At 34.4% G+C, this 24,432-nt stretch overlaps 4 protein-coding genes, 1 long non-coding RNA gene and 1 other non-coding gene across 8 annotated transcripts; 3 read left to right on the forward strand and 3 right to left on the reverse strand.

Moving 5' to 3' along the window:
- The first annotated feature begins 2,195 nt into the window (after window positions 1-2,195).
- Window positions 2,196-6,020, forward strand: LOC121266334 (monothiol glutaredoxin-S17). Its single transcript, XM_041170137.1, has 3 exons — window positions 2,196-2,533; window positions 2,662-2,736; window positions 4,654-6,020. Exons 1-3 carry the CDS (start codon window positions 2,363-2,365, stop codon window positions 5,884-5,886), a joined length of 1,479 nt encoding a protein of 492 aa, XP_041026071.1. The 5' UTR covers window positions 2,196-2,362; the 3' UTR covers window positions 5,887-6,020.
- A 2,058-nt stretch (window positions 6,021-8,078) lies between these two features.
- On the reverse strand, window positions 8,079-10,436 carry LOC121266335 (pentatricopeptide repeat-containing protein At4g21705, mitochondrial). Its single transcript, XM_041170138.1, has 2 exons — window positions 10,121-10,436; window positions 8,079-9,591 (listed from the first exon to the last, which is right to left on the reverse strand). The coding sequence occupies exons 1-2, from the start codon at window positions 10,361-10,363 to the stop codon at window positions 8,353-8,355; spliced, it is 1,482 nt and encodes a 493-aa protein (XP_041026072.1). The 5' UTR covers window positions 10,364-10,436; the 3' UTR covers window positions 8,079-8,352.
- Window positions 9,840-10,086, forward strand: LOC121266336. The gene is made up of 2 exons (XR_005940780.1): window positions 9,840-9,964; window positions 9,996-10,086. It is a non-coding gene; the product is annotated as an uncharacterized LOC121266336 (long non-coding RNA).
- Window positions 10,437-11,183: 747 nt separating the features above from the next.
- On the reverse strand, window positions 11,184-13,152 carry LOC121266337 (heat stress transcription factor B-4b-like). 2 transcript variants are annotated; one of them, XM_041170140.1, is made up of 2 exons: window positions 12,741-13,152; window positions 11,184-11,635 (listed from the first exon to the last, which is right to left on the reverse strand). In XM_041170140.1, the coding sequence occupies exons 1-2, from the start codon at window positions 13,014-13,016 to the stop codon at window positions 11,291-11,293; spliced, it is 621 nt and encodes a 206-aa protein (XP_041026074.1). In that variant the 5' UTR covers window positions 13,017-13,152; the 3' UTR covers window positions 11,184-11,290. The 2 variants fall into 2 exon arrangements, with proteins under 2 accessions (XP_041026074.1, XP_041026073.1); XM_041170139.1 differs by having other exon boundaries at window positions 11,184-11,638.
- A 2,272-nt stretch (window positions 13,153-15,424) lies between these two features.
- On the forward strand, window positions 15,425-15,497 carry TRNAV-UAC. The gene has a single exon. It is a non-coding gene; the product is annotated as a tRNA-Val (tRNA).
- Window positions 15,498-21,615: 6,118 nt separating this feature from the next.
- Window positions 21,616-24,175, reverse strand: LOC121266339 (E3 ubiquitin-protein ligase RMA1H1-like). Of its 2 annotated transcripts, none has more exons than XM_041170141.1 (2): window positions 23,973-24,175; window positions 21,616-22,513 (listed from the first exon to the last, which is right to left on the reverse strand). In XM_041170141.1, the coding sequence occupies exon 2, from the start codon at window positions 22,466-22,468 to the stop codon at window positions 21,746-21,748; it is 723 nt and encodes a 240-aa protein (XP_041026075.1). In that variant the 5' UTR covers window positions 22,469-22,513; window positions 23,973-24,175; the 3' UTR covers window positions 21,616-21,745. The 2 variants fall into 2 exon arrangements, with proteins under 2 accessions (XP_041026075.1, XP_041026076.1); XM_041170142.1 differs by lacking the exon at window positions 23,973-24,175 and adding an exon at window positions 23,634-23,966.
- Between the last annotated feature and the right edge of the window lie 257 nt (window positions 24,176-24,432).

Below are 24,432 nucleotides of genomic sequence, written 5' to 3' on the forward strand. Positions count from 1 at the left end.
AAGGGCATACATAATTTTGAAACAAAAATATATTAGTGTGTAGCAGGTTACCGTTTAATTTGAATTAGGAATTTAATGCTTGAAGAAAAGCACTACTAGATTGCTGTATAATTAGCAGCAAAGGCAGTGAATATTTTCATACGTTCTGATAGCCAATAGATGTTGAGTTTGATGTTTAGGGATAACATTCTCTTGACCATTGTGAGGTCACGCCTGAATTTCCCTATTAAACCCTCACCTTAGGACTAACCAATAAACATATTTGAAATGCATTGTCTGATAACTTTTTTTTTTTTTACCTAAACTGATTGTCTGATAATTTACTGCCTCTCTTCTTAAACTCCACATCAAGATTGAGTTTAAGTATCACCAAATTACACATAGTTGCACTGCCGAGTTGCACAACTTATTACCCACCCCGTGGCCCTTTTTGGTGAGATTATTAAAAAAAAAAAAAAAAATCAAATAAACGTACCTGCATTTTAGTTACGAGCTTTGCTACTTATTATTTTTACACATTATATACTATTTTTTTTTTTAAAAAAATTGTTTTTGGATTTTATTCTTTTTAAACTAATTAAATTCTTCTACTCATCCTTTATATACCACATATTTAGTAAAAGAAAAAAATTAAAAAAAAATGTGATGTGTAGTGTGTGAGATGATGAATAGAATTTTTCTTGAGATACTATCTTGGAACGAAATTACTTATAGATGAATATTACTAATCACACTGTAGAAGTCACGATCTATCACACTCATTATCATAATTTATTTTAAATAATTTTTCATATTAATAATTTACATTATCCAGAGCTTTATAATTTATTTAACATAATAAATCACATCAATTTATAAATTTGTTTTTATAAAATTTTGATGAGCCCAGTATTTCTCTCTTTTTTCCGAAAAGGAAAACAAATTAGAGGTAGATTTCGGTTGCATTTAGATGTTGAACTGAGTTGAGTTGAAATGATAAAATATTGTTAGAATATTATTTTTTAATATTATTATTATTTTGAGATTTGAAAAAGTTGAATTGTTTATTATATTTTATATTGAAATTTAAAAAAGTTGTAATGATGAGTTGAAGTGAGTTGAGATGAGTTTGGCTTCCGAACGAAACCTTCATCCCACACGCACGAGTGCGTGCACACTATTTAAGACACGTGTGAGAGGCTAAGTGCGGTAAGCACAGCCGTACCAGCTCACTTTTCCCGATTATGGGTGACAAATCATGTTTTCGTATTGTGTTTGTGTTATGTCAAGTTATAAATATTTGATTATATAGATCAATTCGTACTCAATCCATTAAACTAAACGTGTCAAACTTCTAAATTTTAATCCAATCCATTTAGATAATGGGTTGTATTGTGTCATATATTTTAACCCGTTTAATAATTAATTAAAAATATCTTAACACGACACGATTAATTTAAACCCATTTATTTCATGTAAATGGGTTAAATTAAAATGTATAACTCATTTGACCTGATTAACATAATTTCACATAAAAGTTAAAATTTATATTTATTAATAACCGCAATATCTTAAAAAATATATATTAATATTTTTCAAATTTTAACATATAAGAAAACTAATATTAAAAGAGCAGTGCTACCGCTCCAAGTGACCGCTAAGCCAAATTGATATTTTTATTTTTTTTTCAATTTTTTTATTCATACTTTTTTATCATTTTAAAAAAATATATAAAAAAAATCAATACACTAATAGCCACTTCTTTAATTATTCAGTAAAGAAAAAAATTAAAAAAAATAAAATACATGAGACGTCAAAATGAGAGGATAAGTTAAATGAGCAAAGTAGCATTTTTTATATTACAAACTATATAATAACAAATATGAGAGAATAAGTCTAAAATTATAATTCTAACAATAAAAATAATAAAAACTTAGACATATTGGAAAATATTAATATTACAACTTAATAATAATAAAATTTTAATTTAAAAATAAATTTTAAACATGTCAAAATGGATTAAATTTCATGTTAACATATTGATTCATTTATAAATCGTGTCTAATCAATCTATTTAGACCCAAACTTATTAACATTAAATCCAAACTGTATTGAATTCGTATTAAGTTTACTCCTACTCCCGACTGGTTTAGCTGAATCTTGTTATGGGAGTCAGACACGTGTAGGAGGGACCCACAAGCAGAATCCTGAACGCCCTCCACTATTTTTTCAGCTACGAAAGGAGCGACAGGCCCAAACTTTGCGCGCGTCTTCTAGGGTTTGGGAGGTGACTGGTAATCCTACTCGAGCATCAAAGTTTCTATCGCCATTCCTCTTTATCTCTCACACTCTGCGTGCGAGTTTTTTTGCGTTTTAGCCAACTATGGGTGGGTCGGTAAAGGACGTGCACTCAAAGGCGGAGCTTGATAACGTGGTGGGGAGTGGCGCACCGGTTATCCTACACTTCTGGGCTTCATGGTGCGAAGCCTCCAAGCACATGGACCAAGTCTTCTCCCACCTCTCCACCGATTTCCCTCGCGCCCACTTCCTCAGGGTTCTTTCTTCTTTCATATTTTTTTTTGTCCTCTTTTATAGCTTTCAGTGTTTTCCCAATTGTATTTTCAGTGGTTTACCATTGTTTTCTTTTTTATTTATTGAATTTTTTGGTCAAAATTATTGTAGGCTGAAGCTGAAGGGCAACCTGAGATATCTGAGGCTTATTCGGTTTCTGCGGTGCCTTTCTTTGTTCTCTTTAAGGTTTGTTGATGTACTTTTCTCATTTTAATTCGGTTTTTTTTCGAGGTCTAATTTTTGGTTTTGCAGTAAGAAGGCTGGAAGGGTATGTTGGATAATCATGATATATATATATATATATATATATATATATATATTTCTTTTTAGGTTTTTTTAGAAATTATCGATTACAGAAGTTGATATACGGGTTTTGGATTGTATTCCAGCTGTTAGTTTATTGGGACGTATTTTTAAATGGTATGTATTGGTATCAGGGATATAAACATTGATGATAACGCGTTGCGGTCATCTCTAAATCTTTGCAACTAGTATTTGCTAGTGTTCTTTATTTATTTATTTTTTCTGTTGGATGGTTTGTCTTACTATGTCAGTGTATACTTATAAGTCGGTGGTCAAAGTGTCAATATCTAGTTTATGTATTCTAACAGCACGACCAAGTATTTAGAAATTGATGAAGAATTAGTAAAAGACTGTAGTTTGAGAATTTTAGTTTGCAATACAAAAGTTTGTTAACGTTGATAAAAAAATGGTGTGTGATGATGCTAGCAATTTTGTGGGTTTTAGATTGGTTGGAAGTAGACCAGCAACTTAAATTCTAATGAGATGGATTTTAAAGGTGGTATTGGATGGATTTTTAGAAGTTAGTTTGAGTGAATACCCACGACAGCATCATCTGAGGAAGAGGGGACTGGTGGTGTGTGATGATGCTAGCAATTTTGTGGGTTTGAGATTGGTTGGAAGTAGACCAGCAACTTAAATTCTAATGAGATGGATTTTAAAGGTGGTATTGGATGGATTTTTAGAAGTTAGTTTGAGTGAATACCCACGACAGCATCATCTGAGGAAGAGGGGACTGGGGATTTACGACAGGAACATGGAACTAAGATTAGATTATAGAAGTTCCATGCCATCCCTTTTAACGAATGTAGTTTAATGCGATTTGGGAAGACATTTAGATAGTGAGATTTTTGATAAGATATGGAAGTGAATTCCTAATGGAACATGAAGAGCACTTGTGAGTGGTTTGGGTACGACACCATCCATTTGGTTGGGGCAGCTGAGATGCATCTCTCAGAAGATGCTTGAACCATCGGGTAGAGTTTTAGTTCTACGGGAAACAAGGGGTTGGGGTCGGGCTTGGTTTATTTTGGGTTGTTTTTCATGAGCTTTTTGGGTCATTAGGGGCTTTCTAATATGGGCAGGGTGTTTTCTTGTATACATTCAGTGTACTTGGTTACTCCTATTGATCTATATAATATTTTTACTTAGATGCTTGAACCAATCATAAGATCATGAATCTGAATGTTTCTATTGTATCTCGAGTAGCTTGTTGAAAAATTCATAAATATCCATGACTTTTAGTAACCAGATTTGGTGACAAAGGTTCTTCCCATCTTGTACATGAACTTTGAACGTCCTGAAATGGTGGTTGCCGGTTGGTTAAACACCCCCACCAAAAAAATGGAGTTTGGTAGCTTTGTCATTATTGTAGAAAAAAAAAGTAATCGGTGCTGTTTTTATTGCAGTATGCTTGGAAGTAATGATTATGACTAATAACTATCAATTGTCATATTATTGTGTGGTTTGATGGGCAGCTCTCTCTCTCTCCCCCCTTAATTATTATTGAGCCATTGCATGTTTTGCCTCCAGTTTTTTTAGGGGTGTGTTATTTGAAAAATCTGACTTTTATCTGTACTGATACTCGGGCTGTGAGATAATTTAGCACTTTATGTTTTGATGTTCTACTTTTTGTAACAACCCCCAATTTTTGTAACTGCATAATTCAACATCACTGTATCTAAATAATCTTTGTTAGGTGGCGTTAATCTCCATTTAAGTTTAGGACTTATGATTATTCTCTCCCTTATCAAATACTGTTCTTGTGGTAAATCCGTATTTTAAACTTGCTTTCTGTGTCAGGATGGTAAAACTGTTGATACCTTGGAGGGTGCAGATCCATCTAGTTTGGCTAATAAAGTTGCTAAAGTCGCTGGTCCAGTTGGCCCTGGAGAGCCTGCTGCTCCTGCCAGTCTTGGGCTGGCTGCAGGAGCTACTGTCCTTGAAACAGTCAAAGAGTTTGCTCAAGAAAATGGCTCTGCCAAAGTGGAAAACCAAGGGAAACATGGCCTCGGTGATGCATTGAAAAAACGTCTGGAGCTGCTGATTAACTCTCACCCAATCATGCTATTCATGAAAGGAAGCCCTGAAGAGCCAAAGTGTGGATTTAGCCAAAAAGTTATTGAAATTTTGAAGAAGGAAAATGTTAATTTTGGAAGCTTTGATATTTTAGCTGACAATGACGTTCGTGATGGTTTGAAGAAATTTTCTAACTGGCCGACATATCCACAGCTCTATTGCAAAGGGGAGCTTCTTGGTGGATGTGATATCGTAATTGCAATGCATGAGAGTGGTGAACTACAAGAAGTTTTCAGAGATCATGGGATTGATACTAATGCTTCAAATGAGGTAAAAGTGAGCGAAGCTGGAAGTGGAAAGGGTGGAATCTCCGAATCTACTGGACTAAGTTCTATCTTAACCTCTCAGATTGAAAACCTGATCAATTCAAGCCCAGTTATGCTGTTTATGAAGGGAAAACCAGATGAACCCAAATGCGGTTTCAGCCGGAAGGTAGTTGAAATCCTCAGACAAGAAAAGGTGGAGTTTGAGAGTTTTGACATTCTTTCTGATGAAGAAGTCCGTCAAGGGATCAAAGTTTATTCAAACTGGTCTAGTTACCCACAGTTATATATTAAGGGTGAACTCATTGGTGGATCAGACATTGTGTTGGAGATGCAGAAAAGCGGGGAACTGAAGAAGGTCTTAGCTGAGAAAGGTATTGTTCAGAAGGAAGCTCTTGAAGATCGTCTGAGGAAGTTGATAAGTTCTTCACCAATAATGCTGTTTATGAAGGGTACCCCAGATGCTCCCAGATGTGGTTTCAGTTCCAAGGTCATAAATGCCCTACGTGAGGAGGGTTTAACTTTTGGGACCTTCGATATATTAACTGATGAGGAAGTGAGGCAGGGGCTAAAGGTCCTCTCCAACTGGCCAACTTTTCCCCAGCTTTACTATAAAGGCGAGCTAATAGGAGGCTGTGACATTGTGATGGAGCTGCGAGATAACGGAGAGCTAAAATCTACCCTATCTGAGTAAGGATTGGTTTTATTTTTGCAAATAATGCGGGACATCTTTTTTACCCAAATTTCCGACTCTGTTCGAAGCCGTGCTTTTGACATCATACGTGTTTTAAACGTTTGCCTTACATATATCTTATTAATGTTCGGATACTCTTTATATGTTGTCTTTTTTGGGTATATTACTCAATGCTTCAATGTCTGAAAAACTCTTGCATTATTTGTGCAAATCAAAAATGTTACGAAGGTTGATAGTTGTCTGCAAAACATCCGACCTTTTCAATGGAGAGTAACTTGAGTAATTTTATGTCTTGCAATTAGCCTGGCGGGTTTACACGGGTTAGAATATAATTTGCTTGGTGTGATAAATCTTACAACTGAGAGTCAGGGTCTTTAGACTCTTTACGATGGACGACAATCAAATGGGAAGTTTTCTTCTATTTCCTGTTCATCCTGATTCCAAAATCTCGATATGCATGGAACAATTTGTACGGTTGTACCCGCCAAGGACTTGCCATCGAAAGCACACCAAGAAGCGAGTTGCTTGCTGGCAACATGTCTTTCTGCCGACATATCTGGTGTGCGGATTTTGTATTTTGCTGTGTTTGGTTGTAAGATTCAGTTGAGTTCAGTCTAATTTTGAGTTCAATCTAATATCTAAATACTCAACTCTCAAATTACTAAATTTATCTCAACTCAAAATCTCCTTACACGTGGAACTCATAATATTTTTCAACTTAATACATCTTTATACGTGAGATTTATAATTGTTTTCAACTTTTCATAAAAAGTATTAAACTTATTTTAACATCTCAACACGTTTTAAACTCAGTTTAGATGGATTCTACATAACTCATTTTACTATTTAACTCACTACTATTTATAAAGAATTGAGCTCAGCTCAACATCTAAATACAGTCTTAATCTCGAAAAATGTTAAGAAACCGAATGGTGCATCGATAAAATGCGGTGCATTTCTTATTCATCTTTTTTTTTTTCGGAAAATGATTACTAAATATGTTCATTAAATATGCCTACTCATATATATATATATATATATATATATATATATATATATTTTTTTTTTTTTTTATTTTTTTTCTAAATGGTTAAAGATGTTTTAAAAATGCTTAAAAAAAAAAAAAAAACTCATTTGTACTAATGTGCACACTTGATGGCACATTTGGTAGTCACTCTAGCATTATTTTTTTTAAAGAAAATGTAAGTATGTTTAAGGGTGCAAATCGATCGGTCTGATCTGACGATGGACTGAACATTTTCGATCCATCATTTTTCCGGACCGGACCAAACCAGACCGAACACCCATAGGGATAGGACCGAACTGTAGCTATCGGTCCGGTCTGGTCAGTCCATTCAGTCCCGCCTAATTACTTTTTTCTTTTCTTTTTTTTTCTTTTTTTAAATCAATTAATAAAATTTTTTATTTAAAATACTAAATTAAACTAAGTGACTTATTAATGTGGATTATGTAACAAACTCAATAAAAAAATATTTTTATGGTCAATGATAATAAATTAAATAAAAATTACATTATTAATTTATATAATTACTATATAATTAACCAATTGATATTATATATTATATAATATATATAAAATATTGTTAATTTATAGAATATTAACAAGTATTAATAACATATTTAAGATTTTATATTGTTAATTGTACAATTATTATATAAATAATATATATTTTTTTATTCGGTCCGATCCGGGGTGAAAAAATCGTAAACCAGACCGAAACTTTTCGGTCCTCTAAAACATGGACCGAGACCAACCGGTCTCAATCTCGGTCCGGTCCGGACCAACCATTTATCACCCCTAAGTATGTCCCATGATTTTGTCCTCTTCTTGCTTTGACCACTCATATATTTAATTTTTTTTTTACTTAATAATTAAAAAAATGTAAAAAGGACCGTAAAAGGGGCCCCTAAAATCTTGGAAAATGATCTACACATGACAACATTGTTGGCAAGTCAAAAGAAATCTATAGATACCATCACCTTGAACATACAAACGACGAGGCTATTTTGAACGTTTGGGATGAGCGGTACATTTAAGAAGGCAGAGTAGCAGGCGTTCAGCCCCTGGGCTTGCAGCCTGCAACTCGAGTAACTGGGGCTACCCTAATTCCAGGTTCTTGCATAAACGATTTCATCTGATTTAATTAGTACTTCTTTATTTAGTTTATTTCATGGAAAAGTGAGTGAGCGAGGGCGAGGCACAGGAAATGTTCGAAACAGAGCAGAGGACTGGACTTGATCCAGAGTACATCAAAACTCTATAGTAGAATGTTCTACAGAGCACTATAGTGAATGTTTGCTGTTCGAGATTCCTTTGATGAGAAGCAAAGCAGAGCTAGAATTAGGTAATTTAACGCTTTTTCAACACTCTGACCTCAAATTGAGCAAATAAACGGCCTTCAAAAGAAAATCAGCCATTATGTTCCAACAGAAGCAGTTTAAAATTTAGGTCTCCCTCGTGCCAAGAATTCTCTTCGTTTCTTCGTCTTCATCTATCTTATCAATTTTCATGCGTTGCAAAAGTTTGTCCACTTCTTTACCATCTCTAACATGTGCCTTGATGAGAGCATGATACATCTGCCTATTCACTGGGACTATGGTCTGAAGCGAGCTCACAAAAGCTTCTACATCTCCGACACTGCCTTTCTCACCAAGCCAAGACAGTATCCCTGAAATTACCTTTGGGTTGGGCTTCCATCCTTTATTCTCCGTGTGTAAAGAGAAAGCTACTTTCAAGCATTCCATGGCTTTCTCCATCTCATCCTTACCCAGGTATCCAGCTGCCACCAGGCTCCAACTGTTAGGAGTAGTAGCCTCTCCTTTCTCCCTCAAGTCTTCGAGCATGGCTTTTGCTTTCTCAAGTAAACCCTTTTCAGAACACCCAACAATGACCGTATTTGGGATTCGAAAATCGTAACAGTTCCCAGATGATTCCCACTCCTTTATTACTTTCTCAGCTTCTTCAAGCTCACCAAGCCTCACAAGAGACTCCAGCATAGTGATAAAATCCCTGTTTATGCATCTCTTACAAGCAGTTTTCTCCAGACCCCATAATCTTAAGACCTCATCCTTCTTCCCTAGTTTGGCATAAAGTGAAATTAGCTGGTTGAAGCCAAGCCCATCTTTCTCATCCAGCTTCTGTTCTGATTTCTTCAGGGCATCAATTGCCTTATCGGTCAGGCCAGCTTTTATGTAGAAATTAGCAGCAACAGCGTATGTATTCCAATCCATGACAATATAAGGTTGGCGTTCCATCTCTTTTAAAATATTTTCCATTCCCTCAAGATCAGATCTCACACCGTAAGAATTGATGCATATTCTGTAGCTGAAGTTGTCAGGGGAAACACCGTTCTTCTTCATCTCAGTTAGCACGTCAGGAATCTTCTCGTGCTGCCCAACATTTGTGTAAAGACACATAAGGTCATTGTAAGTGAGAGGCGACGAAACAAAACCCATCTCCTTCATTTTCTGCAAATGAGAGAGGGACTTCTCAGTTTGGCGCTGACGGACATAGCAATTCAGCAGAGCACCATACGTCTTATCAGTCTTATGTTGATCCTTCAAGTTACTGAAATAACTTTCTGCAGAAAGAAATCCACGAACCCTGCCTATGAGATCCAACTGCACCGCATGTTCAACCGGAGAAAATATACATATAGCCTTTTCGTTCATCCACTCAGAAACCTGCACCACAAATAAGGTGAAGATTACTGACTTAACCGCGTTAATCAGCAAATTGTTTCTTGATTAATATTACGAGCACATAAAGGAAGAGTCTCGTAAAAATCAATTAGTACACACAGAGTCCTTCAAGATGAACAAACTTAATAAACACAAATCAATAAATTACCATACAAAAACCAAATAATGAACAGTACAACAATTGAAATTTGAAACCTTTAACCTTCATTAAAAATACTGGAATTGGACAATAAATTGGTTTCTGGTCCCCTATACACAATTACCCTCCATTAGTTAAAAAGAAATTTAATTCATATTTCCGTTGCCCCAAACAGTTGAACTAGCCTCAGACGGCTGAAGGTTTATTTTCTGGACGGTTAACTAAAATTTCTTTTCGATCGGTGAAGGTTAACTAAAATTTCTAACTCTGAAATATCTTTTATTTTCCCACATTTTCTCAGCAACCAAACAGACACTAGCACAAAACTACTCCCCCCCCCCCCCCCAAAAAAAAAAAAAAGCAATTGCAAACCTCAAGGGCCTGAGAGAACCTCTTGCGCTTGCGAAGATCGCGAATGATGCGATGAAGCTCCGCGATTCGGACCTTGTTTCCCTTCTGGACCCAATCGTCGAGCTCCGGTACGACGCTTAAGCCAGGGCTTCCAAGGGGACTGAGTCTCGAGTACAGGGTCGGCTTGAGACTCCTACTCGTGTAGTACGATCTTGTTGTAATCCCACTACGGATTAGGGTTTTCGAGAAGAGCTTTGGATCCATTGGCTAAGGGTTTTAGGAAGACGTTAGAACCAGAGAGACAGGGAGACAGAAGAAATGGCGAGGAATGGAAATGGGGAAGCTCAGTAGGGTTTAAGGTTTTGAATATCGGCTTCCAGGTTGGGCCGATCGAGCCCATTATCGAATACGGGCTTGAGTTTCTGGGCTCAAAGTATCGGTTGAGTCCCAAATAATTTTTGTTTCTTTTTTTCTCTCTCTCTCTGTTTTTTTTAAAATTTATGTTAAACGATTTAATCAAAAAGTCGGAAAGAATACCAAACAAATTAACAATCATTTATTTTATTTTATCCGTTCCAAAGTCGAGACAACACTTTTCGAAGATATAAAAAAGAAGCCATTTTCCTCAAAATTGCTTGACAATGCCTCAGCAAGCTTAACAACAAAAATTACAACACTCTAACAGAAAATGATGACAAATAGAATTCTACATTATTTGGAAAGAAGAAATCATTACAATTTTAAACGATTTGAAAACATTTCACCAATTATGTTTATTTTATGACATAAAAATTCATTTGTGAGTTGAGTTTTGCTTTCCATGTTAGACCGTTACAAATTCTGTTAAGACCATTCGATGTTTTGGTTCTATATATATAGAGAGAAAATATATTTGCAACTATGAATTATACAACTATCATGTAATCGTTTTGAAAAAGATGAATAAAATATGGAGTCTACGTAAAAAAAAATTAAATTTTTAATAGTGAACCCTACTCATTTTTAAAGTCGGTGTTTACGCGCATATATATATATATATATATATATATATATATATATTCATTCCCCATGAGATAACTAAAACTGAAAAATAATTTCCACCACCCAATGATATAATACAAATTTTCTCTAAGTAGGCTATATATCATACAAATTAGCATTTGTTTGTCTCAGACCCTCTAATTACAAGGCCTAGCTAGCTTCTAACTTTGTTCTGGTTGTTGTTTCCCCCGGCCCCATGTATTGAGAGAGGCAATCCAACAACTTTAATTCCAGTGCTTTGAAATGGGCTATTTGCATCTGCAATTCCAACTTCTCCCTCCTTAGGTCCTTGTTCTCCTTCAGGAGTAGCAGACGATTAGTCTCCTCCATGCAGGCAGCAGTCATCGTACTGCTCTCTTCAGAAGCCTTGAGATATGCTGGAAAGATACTTGGCTCGCTCTTCTTCCTAGTGATCTCAGCTAGCATTTGCCTGCACCCCTTCTTGAACTTCTCGTGCTTGAATTCCCACCTTTTCGAAGATGTTTTCTTGAATCCCTGCTTTTTTTGGGGATGAAAGAATTAGCAAATTAATAAGCCAAACCCAAATTAAGACACGTACGAGATAATAGATAGCTTTCATTTTGTTCATGTGTCTTCGCTTTCCGGCTCATATACGCAGTCTCCGATTTAATTCCATGGACACAGTCTCATACTATGGATGCAACTATCAAGAACTTTGTCTAAGCTTACAACTTAAATTACCAGAACTTAAGCCCGTAAGTCTTGGACACGTTAAAAACTGTCTCCCCTTAATTTTGTCATTGCACTGTACCTCCAGTTGTAAACAAGCAACTAGTGTAGGGTGAACTTTCCCTTTCTTCTCTTTTCTTGGCAGTGTGATTATCTTGACTTGTTAAAAGAAGAAAGAAAAAAAAAAACACATTCTTTTAAGACTAGTTTGTTTTTACAATTAAGATAAAATGAGACAAGATGAGTTGAGATTAAAATAAAAAATTTAATAAAATATTGTTAGAATATATTTGTTTAATATTATTTTTGTTTTGTAATTTAAAAAAGTTGAATTGTTTATTTTATTTTGTGTGAAAATTTGAAAAAATTATAATGATTAGACGAGATGAGATGAGTTAAAAAGAGTTAATATGAAAACAAACGAGGCTATTTCCCCGTCCTGGCTCTATTAATATTAACTATGACCAATAAAATCGAATATATCGTTCATCACATCATGATTTGCTTTCACCCCATATTATGTATCTTTGAAAAAACGAGTATTTTTAGTTTTAGCAGCTTGAAATTAAAGTGCATGTATACATCACACATCCGATCGTCTTATTTCAAATGCTAAGAATAAGGGTAGTGCATGCGACCATTCAACGACGTTTACTGGCCGGCTAGCTAGATTCCACAAGGAAGGGAGAAATTCCTGGCGACCATTGAAATTCTCCACTCCAGATTCTAACCTAGAGTAATTACTTCTTTTAAGAAATTAAGCAAATATAGGAAAAATACCAAATGTATGATCAAAAACCACATGTTGATAAACTGGAATAATGGTGGCTGACCATTTACTTTGAAATAAAAGAGGAAGAGACAGAAACCCATGCATAATTTAGGAAGAGACAGAGAGTATACTGCTTACATAGGTATTCAGCTGGCGAATGAAGCTAGAGAAGTTGTTGTGCTTGAAGTATTTAGGCAACAAGAGCTCCGAGAACTCTGCTGGAGACCAAACAACAAACCCAGTTCCCTCCGCATTCCATGACACGATTCTCTTGCCTGCACGATCATGATGATGATCATCTGCTCTTCCTTCTTCTAACAAGTCATAAGTCTTTGACAAAAAGGGAGCTGGGCATCGTGATCTCGGAGATTGGCTTGAGCTAGCAGTACTCTTGCTTGTGCCCTCCTGCTCCATGGAGTGCCCAAATACCGTTCCTCGTTCCTGACCTTTCCTTATATATATATATATATATGACGTACCCTCTTAGCTAGGAAACTGCTAGTGCCGTGTACCGTGGACAAACTTCACGTACACTTTTCTTTTGGTCTCTCTCTTCTCTCTCTTTCTCTCTCTCTCTGATCTCTCTCCCTTTTTTTCTTCTCTTTCTTTAGTGCATGCAACTTTCTTAAAGGGAAAGAGATCAGGAATGTAGTATCCTAGTGACTGGTCATTTGAAGTTTGAAACCAAGCTAGCAATGGAATCATGGAAGTTCCATGAATCCGGCATCAGGCAGTGACAAGTGGCACCTACCAAGTTAGTAAGTAGCTAGGTCTATTTTACTTTATTGATAGTTTTGTTTGGTAATATAAAATCACACTATTTCATCTTATCTTATCTTATTTTATATTATATAATTTTTATAATTTTTTTAAATTTTAAAATAAAAAAATATTAAAAAATTATATTATAATAATATTTTATTCAACTTTCAAAAAAACATTTGATCTCATTTGATCTGTCAAACCAAACGAGATTTAGAAGATTTTACTCAACATATAATAAATATAAGCTTGTCTGAACCCAAATTCAAACTTCAGTAAAATCATTTTATTATTATTATCAAAATTGAGTATCTCGATTTTTCTTTTTACTAATATATATACTGCCTCAAAAGAGTTCCTTAAGACACATGCATATACAACGTACGATTTCAAATTCATGATTTATAGTATGTGAAATGTTTATCAAATCTCCGTTGTTACTCGACTTTCCTCTTGAGGATGAATTGGGCTAATTAATTTTGAAATCTTATTATTCTCAGTGTCCAAAGAAAAAACCAAGATTAAAGAAATGAGAAAAACAAAAGCAAAATATATAAGACCAAAACAAAAAAAAAAAGGATTGGAGCAGGATTTGGGTGCATTGAATTATTATCCACTCTTTTGTCACCATAACAGTCACCCGACAAGCTCAAACATGCAAGGGAATGGAAATTCAAAGGAAGGGCCGCGAACTCTGACCCAGTTTTGCAAGAGTCTAGATCGCAAAATCTGTCTATTCCCAATATGTCTGCCATGCCACTATTCTTATCGTGATGCAATAATTAGTCGATGCCATCTTATCTATTTCATGCTAATGAGGCACCGAGAACGGTAGTAATTTCTACTCACATGCATGCAAATACATAGGATGTCTCCAAGAAATAAATAAAAAATAAAAAATTACATATGAAAAAAATTTCTAACTTTTTTACTCAAATTTAAAAGTTTTGAGTAGAAAATAGATAGACACATAAATTAAGTTATACAATATCTATTGTTTATTGTTTATTTATTGTGTATATGTTTATATATCTTTCTTCTATTTGAGATTTTTAAATTCAGACAAGAACGTGAAAGTTCGTAGATTAGTGATGGTGGGCCGTGACTAATTCAATTATATAACCAATGCATGTGCATGTTAATGGGGTCACTGTCACTCATCGCGTTAATCATGAATTAATTAGAATCTCCCAGAGACCTGAGTTGTTGGCAATTATCTTATTGATATGACTCCCAAAGTGGTCAGGTGTTGGCTTAACTCTAGAATATTGTGCAAGACAGTCCACTTCTTCTTTTTTCTTTTTTAACGTTTTAAGCCGAAAGGTTTTCCACGTTCAAGGTACGTTCTGATCTTCGACAATGATAATAATAAATTAATAATAGTAATAGTAAACAACCGTATACTACAAAGAAGAAAATGCCAAGTACGTTGTTTTTGTTTCGATTTTTTATACATTTTTGTGTTGATTTACTACGGTCTTCATTTAGAGATGGTTCGTGCAGGTCTATATAATTATGTGTAAAAAAATTAAAATTACAATAATATCTTTTTTTTCTTTTATCTTTATTCATCAATCACTTAAGACAGTAAATAAAATTTCTTTAGTTTTTTTCGCCTTTGAAGATTTTTGTATCTTTCCTTATTTTTTAAAGTTATATATCTTGCACGCTTACGTACGATTGAGAGATCAGGAATGTCACGTGGTTGGAAGTGGAAATCCAAACCAAATAAGCTGGCACATAGGATACTGTCAGGATTTAAGGGTTAGTTCTTACTGGATGTTTCGAGTCTGTCTAAATATAAGTAGCTATGACGAGAAAATAGTAATGTCGCATATTAGATTGTACAATCATCGTGTATTTTTTTTTTTAAAAAATAAGATTCATTATTAAAAAAGATAATGTTTACATATGAATTTCAGATTTATTATTTTTAAAATATCATTTATCATAGAAAAAAAAAAAAAAAAAAGTTTAAGATCGATATGCTTGCTTGTGTAATGCATGTAGATCCGATTCTAAGAACTATTAATTTATCCATAGTTTTCCCTGTCACCCAAGTTGCTGTGGTGTAGTGGTTATCACGTCAGTCTTACACACTGAAGGTCCCCAGTTCGATCCTGGGCAGCAACATGTTCAGTTTTCTACAACCTTCTTCCCTTCCCCTACTCACCATTGTTTTATTGTGCTGCCGATGACTATCTGAATGATATATGATATTTGAATGAACGATCTGCTATAACCAATCTCTGCGTGATTGGTTATAACTTATAATTCTAAAGAAATTAAGCATTATCATGTACATGTTAAATTGATATTGTGGATACTGTAACTATGATTCGGTGAAATTTTTACTCATGAGTTTTTGTTTATATGGATCTGAATAATTCTACTTATATCATCTTCACATATCACACACTGCACTTATTTTAATTTTATTTTTTATTTTTCTTATAACAAATATATAATGTATGGATGATAAGTAGAACAACTCAATTAATTAAATAAGAATAAAATAAATAAATAATAATAAAAATATTAATATTAAAATATATAATGTGAGTGGTATAACATGATGAGTAGCATCTCGTATTGATTCTGTGCGCCAAGGCGTTGATTTATCACCTTTGCTTGCACGTATAGTGGGCTTAGTCCATTATTGTTTCCTTAGTATTGAATTTTCGGCTGGGCCCTATTCATTGAGAGTTTGGGCTTAAAAAGTTATATTTAGTGGAGTGGGGACTGCAACTCAATGGATTCGAGAGATCGAGAAAGATCGAGAAACAGAGTACAAAACTTGTAAACAACTCCAATATTATCTAGTTATCCAGCCTACATATGTCATGTCACTGCCAAGGATTCTCTTATAAATTCACACCTGATTTTATTCCCATCCATTTCCTCGCATCTTTGAGTCACAAAACTTGTCTAAATGATATTCTTACAATTACTAATGTCTTGAGATGTTTTTACATAACATGTTTTGTCCCCTTTTCTTGCCTCTTTTTTTTTTTTTTTGAGTTGTAATAAACATACAATATTTTATACAATACTTTTTACAACACATTATAAAATAAGAGTTTTTATAAAATGATGTTAGTTTTATAAGATATTTTACAAAAATACCCATCTTTTAAAATATTGTTGTATAAAGTGTTATATAAAGTATTGTGTGTTTATCATATTTGAGACTGACAATCATACTTCCACCCCAAAAAAGGAAGGGGTCGCGTGGCTAAAACATAGAGTGGATTTAAATGGGTCGGTTTGTAAGTTTCAAACTTTTGATCATTCATCATATAAATCGCATGCACACTCGAGTTCAGATTTTACTTCTTTTTCAGCAGCTTGCTCTTTGGTCAGCGAAAACAATTTCTAATTTAATCAGTGGGCAGTAAGTGGACCTCAATATCTGTCTCAAAGTGGCAAAATATAATGGTTATGATCACATCATGAAAGGGAATATACATCCCAATTAGTCAGAACGCATGCAAAGTCTTGCTAGTTTGTTTTCTTCCAGCAGCTTCCGATCGAATCTGATCATGCTGCAGAGCTGGCAAAAGGAAATTCATAGAGAATGACGTTGCGGCTGGGCTGGGCAGCCAGCACAGAAGCAATTATCATATCATTATCCTTATCAGTCGATGGTAGCAAATGTAAACACGGGTCATGTATACTGTCTCATTGTTCAACTAGGTAAATTGGGAGTCCGAGTCAATGTATCAAGCATGCCTAGAGTTTTGTAGAAAACAAAGAGAATCCAACAAATTATCATATCATTATCCTTATCAGTCACCGTTTAGAGAAAGAGACGTTGCATGCTGAGTCATCCCACAAGTCATCGCGGTCTTTTTGTATTTTTGGATAAGGAGAAGTGACTACATAAAAAGATTTTATAAAAATAAATTTATATAATATGTTAAATTTACTTTAAAATAAAAATAGATTTACAATTTAATGTATGACATCAAGTCACGTCAATTTATAAATTTACTTTTATACAATCTTTTATCTATAAATGGTTATTATGATGTATCATTGGGATATTCACGGTGCGTTGATTTTTCTTTTAAATCACAAGAAAGTTTAGATAGTGAGTTGAGTTCATGAGATAAAAATTAAAAGTTGAATAAAATATTATTATAATATCATTTTTTAATAATATTATTGTTTAAGATTTGAAAAAGTTGAATTATTTATTCTATTTTATGTAAAAATTTGAAAAAATTATAATGATTAGATGACACCTATTAAATGAATTAAAAGACTTTTTATATCTAAACATAATTGTCAGGTGCATAAGTGTCATGTTCTGATGAAACTTTGGCCCATCCCCCTAGGAAAAATAGCAAATCAAATATAAACCAGAAGCTATTTGTTAAACATATTTATGCAAGCTAGGTTTAGTTTTAAAAAATAAACCTTAGTACGTGCCATCATGTAGTGCCATCAAACTCACATTAAAAAGGAACGTTCCTTTTTAATGCTAACGTAAAATGTGGGCAAATGTTTCTTCTCCAAAGACAGACGTGGATCTCAACCGATAATCAATGAGGATATTTCAAGAACTCGTGACAAAGAAAAATGGAACTGATCGAATTAATAAAAATATAATAAATTGGGAAAAAAATAAGTCACAATTTTTTTTTTTTTTTGGTTCAAGATATCGACGAATCAGTCGAATATTGATTTGAAATCGATTGAACACGTACAACTTGAAAATAATGAAAACGACACATGATCTAATAAGAAATGAAAAGGTCCAATTTTCTTAGAAATTATTAATGTTGATCTGTTGGACCGTCCATGTATTATATATGCATAATTTTATATGAATCTAAAGGGAAAGTGCTGCTAATTAGCTCCTGTGGAAATCAAGAACATTGATTACTGGCCACTGGGAGTCACCATCCATGCCATCTGAAGTTACCGTTGTAGGCTTTATATATGTGGATCTTCCAAGATAAGATTAATGTTAGTTCATCTATCATATTTTCTTTCTACAAAAAAAAATTACATAATAAAACAGTCTCAATACGTCTAAAAAGCCGTTGCAAGAATCTGGTTTAGAGAGCTTCAAGCCAAAAAAAAAAAAAAACGATAATTTGGATATAGAGATGATATCATCTCATCATTATAATTTTTTTAAATTATCATATAAAATATAATAAATACTTCAACTTTTTCAAATCATAAAATAATAATAATATTAAAAAATAATATTCTAATAATATTTTATTTAACTCATATCATCTCACTATCTAAACAAACTTTAAAAAAGAAAAGAAAAAAAGAGACAAAATCTCTGCCAATTTGGATCAGAAATGGAATTGTGGTGGATATATTTTCAAACGCAAACATCAAATTAAAAATGCATAAATTTAGCTATATTTTCTCTTTTGAAAAGTAACCGAAAGAAACGGAGAGAAGTCAAGAAACTTGAACATGGTGGGACTCAAAATGAACCCATGAAAATAGACTCAAGTATTTCTTATTCACTATTCAGACTTGAGACTACCTTGGAAAAAGATTGATGCTGAGTTCAGACCATTGCTCCCTCTTCCTCCATCTTAGTCATAAAGCCATTACAGTAGGCAGTGAATTTATTATTATTTTTAATCATAGAGATCAGCATTTTATTCATTCGAGAGCAAATGGAGTGTATCTTGTATTAGCAGGGAGATCCTTCAATAATTGGCAAGGAATAAAGTTGGAGTGTTAAAGCCAATATATGAAACAAACCATTTATTGAGAAAGAATAATGTTATCCCTTCATTTTGACTGTCTATGCATTGATTTTTTTTTTTTTTTTTATTTACTAGTTAAGAAAGTGATTATTTGTATATTGGTATTTTTAAAAAATATTTAAAAAATATGAATAAAAAAATTAAAAAAGTAAATTTTGTCTAAAACGCACGCCAAACTGTTACTGCTGAGCAGTACCCTACCAGTTCCAGCACTCATTGTAAATTCTTTATGGACACAAAGAGTTAAGGAATTAATATTTCTTTTTACGTGAGCTGATGTGACAGATTTTCAATTAGTGTATCAATAAAGAGGCTAACAAAATAGGAGTCTTCACATTATCTTTAGAGAAGGGCTCACTTACAACAGCATCAAAGTTGATTATGATCCGCCAGTCTAGGCGAGCTTCCATTATTCATTTTTCTTTGGTTGGAATGCAAGAAAAATAAACATAACCCAAGGATCTTGATATCTGATAAATACGCAATATTATTCGAAAATTCATACAGATAACAATAAATTATATGATGCATATTCTTAAAACTCAAGACAAAAAATTACAAGTATCAATCCAACAGAATGTTGCAATAGAGAACTTGACAACCTTCTGCTAAATGCTGTACAGGTATAGATATAAGGAAGTGCATTTTGTAGCGATGCATAAATTCTAATGTGCCCGTGAAGTTAAAGCCGAGGGAGTCAAAGGTCAAGGTGGATCAAAATTCCAAGCATCCGACAAGCATTTCATTTTAGTACTTTTTTGTTTTTTGTTTTATATGTTTTGTTTTACATTTCGGTGTGAACGCATTTGGTTCAGATCTCTGGGAAGAAATGGGACAGATTTTTTTTGAGTTCTGACCCATTGGCCTTCAATTTTCTTTTTGTCGGTGGTGGACCTGTAATTATTTCTCTAATAATTCCGGTCCCATCCTTTCATAGACGGAATGAAGCCTTATGGACCATATAATTATAGCCAATCGTCAACTTTAAGTATTGACTTAAACAAGAAGAAAACACGGGAAAATTAGATCTCACATCACTCGTGCTTTGATTCATTTCTTAAGCTGGCTACAACTATTTAAAGTTCACCCTATATAGACTGAGGCAACGATGTTTTGAAGATCCATACATCATTTACCCAAATTGGCGTGTGAATATTGGTTTTATTTTTGTACGTAGCTGTAGACTGTTAAAATCTTGGTGTGTGATCATAGAGAGCCTTTTCATAATGAGGAGTTTATAAGGCTTAAGGAGGTAACCTAGCAATGAAAATGCCGCCCACAATAAGTAAATTTGAGAGCCACGATAAGCTGCTAGATTATGACAAGTTTATATTCGCAGAAGCTTTGTGACAGATGGAGTGCATCTAATTATCAATGGATAGATCGTATAATTAGTGGCAGTAGTTGAGTGAAAAGGTGCTTTGTGTTGTAAGGAAATTATGGCCGCATAATATGTCAACCAAGGAAGATGAGAGAGCAGAGCGTGTCCCTTCACCTTCTCTCATTTGGGGAACGAGTTTGGCCACCAATCACGATTTCATTTGCTGCTTGAATATAATGGGTGTTGAAGTTGATGGAAAAGCTTTGATCCATAACGCATATTTCCTGTTTCAAATGGGTGGATTAGTTTCGCAGCTCTAAATTATAATAAATAATAAAATCTTTTTTTATTTTAAATTTCAAAATGAATATTATTTTAAGGAACCATTAAAATAAAGGTCTTGAATTTGAATTAAAATTTGAAGGTAAGTGATTCAGGACTATTATAGCATGCGCAATTTCAATTTACCTGATTTACCAAAATAAGGTAAGAGATATTTTGGTAGTAGGCCGGTAGCCTTGGACATTCCTTGATTAGACTCCTGCCTGGCAAAAGCAAGTGCCGCAAATCTTTCAATTAACTTGCACAGTTGGACAGGCATCGAAAAAGTCCCATGGTTGGTTGGGAAAGTACATAATGGATTCTTTCTAACATTACTGTCTTTTTTAGTTCCCAACCGATGTTTCTTTTTTATTTTAACACATTATTTAAATAGATTTTCTCACTATTTTTACTCAATAAAAATTTATGAGGTTTGAAATTAAATTACTCAATCTAATTTTAAAAAATCAAAATAATAAAATATCTTAAAATATGGTAATTTAATTGTATAAAATAATTTTATTTAATAAATATAAATATAGATGCACGGTTTACAAATAGAATATTAATACACACAATATATTTTCATAATAATGTTATAAGATAAGAGTATTTTTATAAAATAATGTTATTTTTGTAAAATATTTTACAAAATTACTCCTCATTTAACACATTATTACGAAATATATTGTAAAAAATATTGTGTACTGTAACTTATCCCTCCATTTCGCTATCTTGAGGGAGGATTTCCTTCCATGCAATACTGCTATGATCAAAACCCGAGAGAAAGTTTAATTAAACCTTCAATTTTTTCCCCGCTAAAAAAAATAAAAGACATTGTCCAGACACGAGGATGAAAAGCTAAGTTAATGCTAGAAGCAAATCTAGTATATTACTGATATAAATAGTATTATATTCACATTCGTAAGCTTCAAACTCTTTCCAAATTAGTATACAACGAAACGTGGGGGATGGTAACCCAAACTACAGAATCAGAAGACTATGAGGCAAAGGAGAAGGCAACAGAAAAGAAAAAATGAAATTCTGTTCAGAGACTTGTTCGCTTGCATCTCCTGCCTTCTCAACCTAGGGCTACTTCTCCCCATTAGTTGATATGAGTTTGGATATGTATACAAGTTTGCTGAGTTCCCAAATACCCTCGCATAAACCATCTCCCCGAACATGCCAGCGACCGGATGCTGGAAACCTGTACTAGTTCCTCCTAGATTAAGCCATGGAGATGTAGAATGCTCTTCATGGCTGCCATATGGATTAGAGTCAAACTGCTGACTTTGATAAGGATTCCGATATGGAAGCTGCTGACCAGTATTATGCATGGCAGAAAGCAGAGATTGAACGCCGCATGCGGCTGGCCTAGGAGGTATCACCATACTCCTAAGGGGTGCCTTGCCTTCATCTTCAGCCTCGTTTAGGATTTGGCCCCGGCCGTAGAGCGGGACCATGGTAGTATGAGATATGTCAGCCTTACAAACTGGGCACTGAGGGTGCTCATCAGGGGCAAGGGTTGCGCTCTGGACGTGGAGCCATTTGTAGATGCAAGACCAGCAGTAGAGGTGGCCGCAGAGAGTGACCACTGGCTCCTTTGCAAAGTCTAAGCAGATGTTGCAGTCAAAGCACGCATTGGTATTTTCCGAGTCTGTTGCTACACCTTGGATAGATTTCCATTCCTGGGCATAGTAGTGCTCAAAGGCCATCGCTTGTCCTCACGACTTGCTTTAGCCACCAAAAAACCCTCGACTCTGTTACAGATAAGAGGCATGAAACAAGTTTAGTGCTAAGAATTCCCAGATCTGAATAGGTTTGCAGAGAACTAACAGAAAAGAAATAAAACTATTTGGAGTATGTATAGCTGGGAGTCTGGGACTTAGAAACAAACAAATGCACCAAACAGAAGGGTCGCACCACGGGAATTAATTTTTATGCTAAAGGGGCCAAGAGCCCAAGACCTCATCACCTCATCCATCAAAGGAATAAATAAAGTAAGAAATTTGAAAGGAACTCGAGCTCTAATCAGATACGATACATGTAAGGGTTTTTTGCTGAATCTTGATCATCCGTGCAATATGGAATATAGAAAACAGTAGCCCCGCTAAAAGTATTGGCGAATCTTCTAGATCAGATTTCGGAGAGGCACAGAAATCAAACATATTTAATAATTTTACCAAGAAAATAATGCACAAAGCTTCCGAGAAAAGTCCAACTATCCAGCTAGCCGCCCCAACAAGCATAATTCAACAACTAAACACTTCGAATGGTCAAGGAGCAGCCCACGAATATATTTTAAAGAAAAAATCTATTCATTATCTATTTTTTCATCAATCTCAAAAAAACTATTTTAAATAGTTATTGCTAACCAACATAAAGAAACTGAAATTATCCTGATCCCAACAATCCCCAACGCTTTGTTTGGCTAGAGAACTCTATATCAATGCCCAAAGTATAGGGTACGGTGATTTGTGCCGACTATAAGAAACAACGAATAGATCAAGGCAATCAGGGAAGCAAGTCCCGTTCTCATTTGATATAATAAGAGAGAACGAGAAAAAAGAAGAAGAAGAAGAAAAAAAAAAGAGGCTTCCATTTCGAAGTAAAGAACGAGCGAGCATATGATCCCTCTGGCTATGAACTTCAAAATATCAAATTCAGGGATCAAACAGGTGTTCATTGAACAAAGAAAAGCTAAAAAACAGGCTTACATAGACCCTAAATCATCTTTAAAATGTAAGACAATACAAACCCAACACGCGCTTGTTAAACAATTTCTTGAAATATGTTAGTTTACAAATTCCCAATGATAATGCCTACAATCATTTGCCCTTAAAAAAAATAAAATATAACCGTAAATATGATACCCGTTACCTCTCTGTTAGGTTTTCGAGAAAAAAATGGTAAATTGGGCGAAAATCGCAGGAATTTTTTAGCAAAAGAACCCGCTTCGTATAACTTTCCTCTGTTTTTTCCCAGAAACCAACAAAGGCCTATGTTACAACGAAAATATAATCCCACACAGCCAAAATCCCCTCTAAATGAAAGCAAACTCTAAACGCTGAGAACAAAAAAAAAAAAAAAAAGCAAACTCTAAACTTCTGGAACTCCGAGATAAGAAAATCGAAGTCACAAGATTCTCGTTTCCAGCAAAAGTAGAAAGCGTAATGGACATTGGACAGGAAAATAATATAAGAGATTTGGCATACGGACCGGAAAAAAGGTCACGGGATCAGAGGCACTGTGCCTTGTTCGGATCTGACAGAGAGAGAGCCTCGGCGAAGTTTCGATCGATTCACAGGGAGGGAGAGGGAGGGAGGGAGGGAGAGAGAGAGAGGGCGTTCCAAATTTCCAATGGGGATTAGCTGAGCTAGCATCTTTTTATAAGCGAAGGGTGTACTCTTTCTTTTCCCCGCGCCGGGCCCCCGCTGACGTGAACTCCTCGACTGTCTTATACGCGCCTCGACCAATCGGATCTTCCCTGGAAGTGCCTACACAACCTGAACACTCTCGTTGGAGTATCTAAAATTAATAGATATTTTTAATGAATGAAGAAAATTTTAATTTTTGATTATTTTATTCATATAAATTTTTACATTGAAATAATTATTTTTTTATTATATAACAATAAAACAATATAAAATAAATTTAATTTTAATTATTCACATCAAAT

This window comes from Juglans microcarpa x Juglans regia, chromosome 5D (genome assembly GCF_004785595.1).
Source record: "Juglans microcarpa x Juglans regia isolate MS1-56 chromosome 5D, Jm3101_v1.0, whole genome shotgun sequence".
Classification (NCBI taxonomy): domain Eukaryota; kingdom Viridiplantae; phylum Streptophyta; class Magnoliopsida; order Fagales; family Juglandaceae; genus Juglans; species Juglans microcarpa x Juglans regia.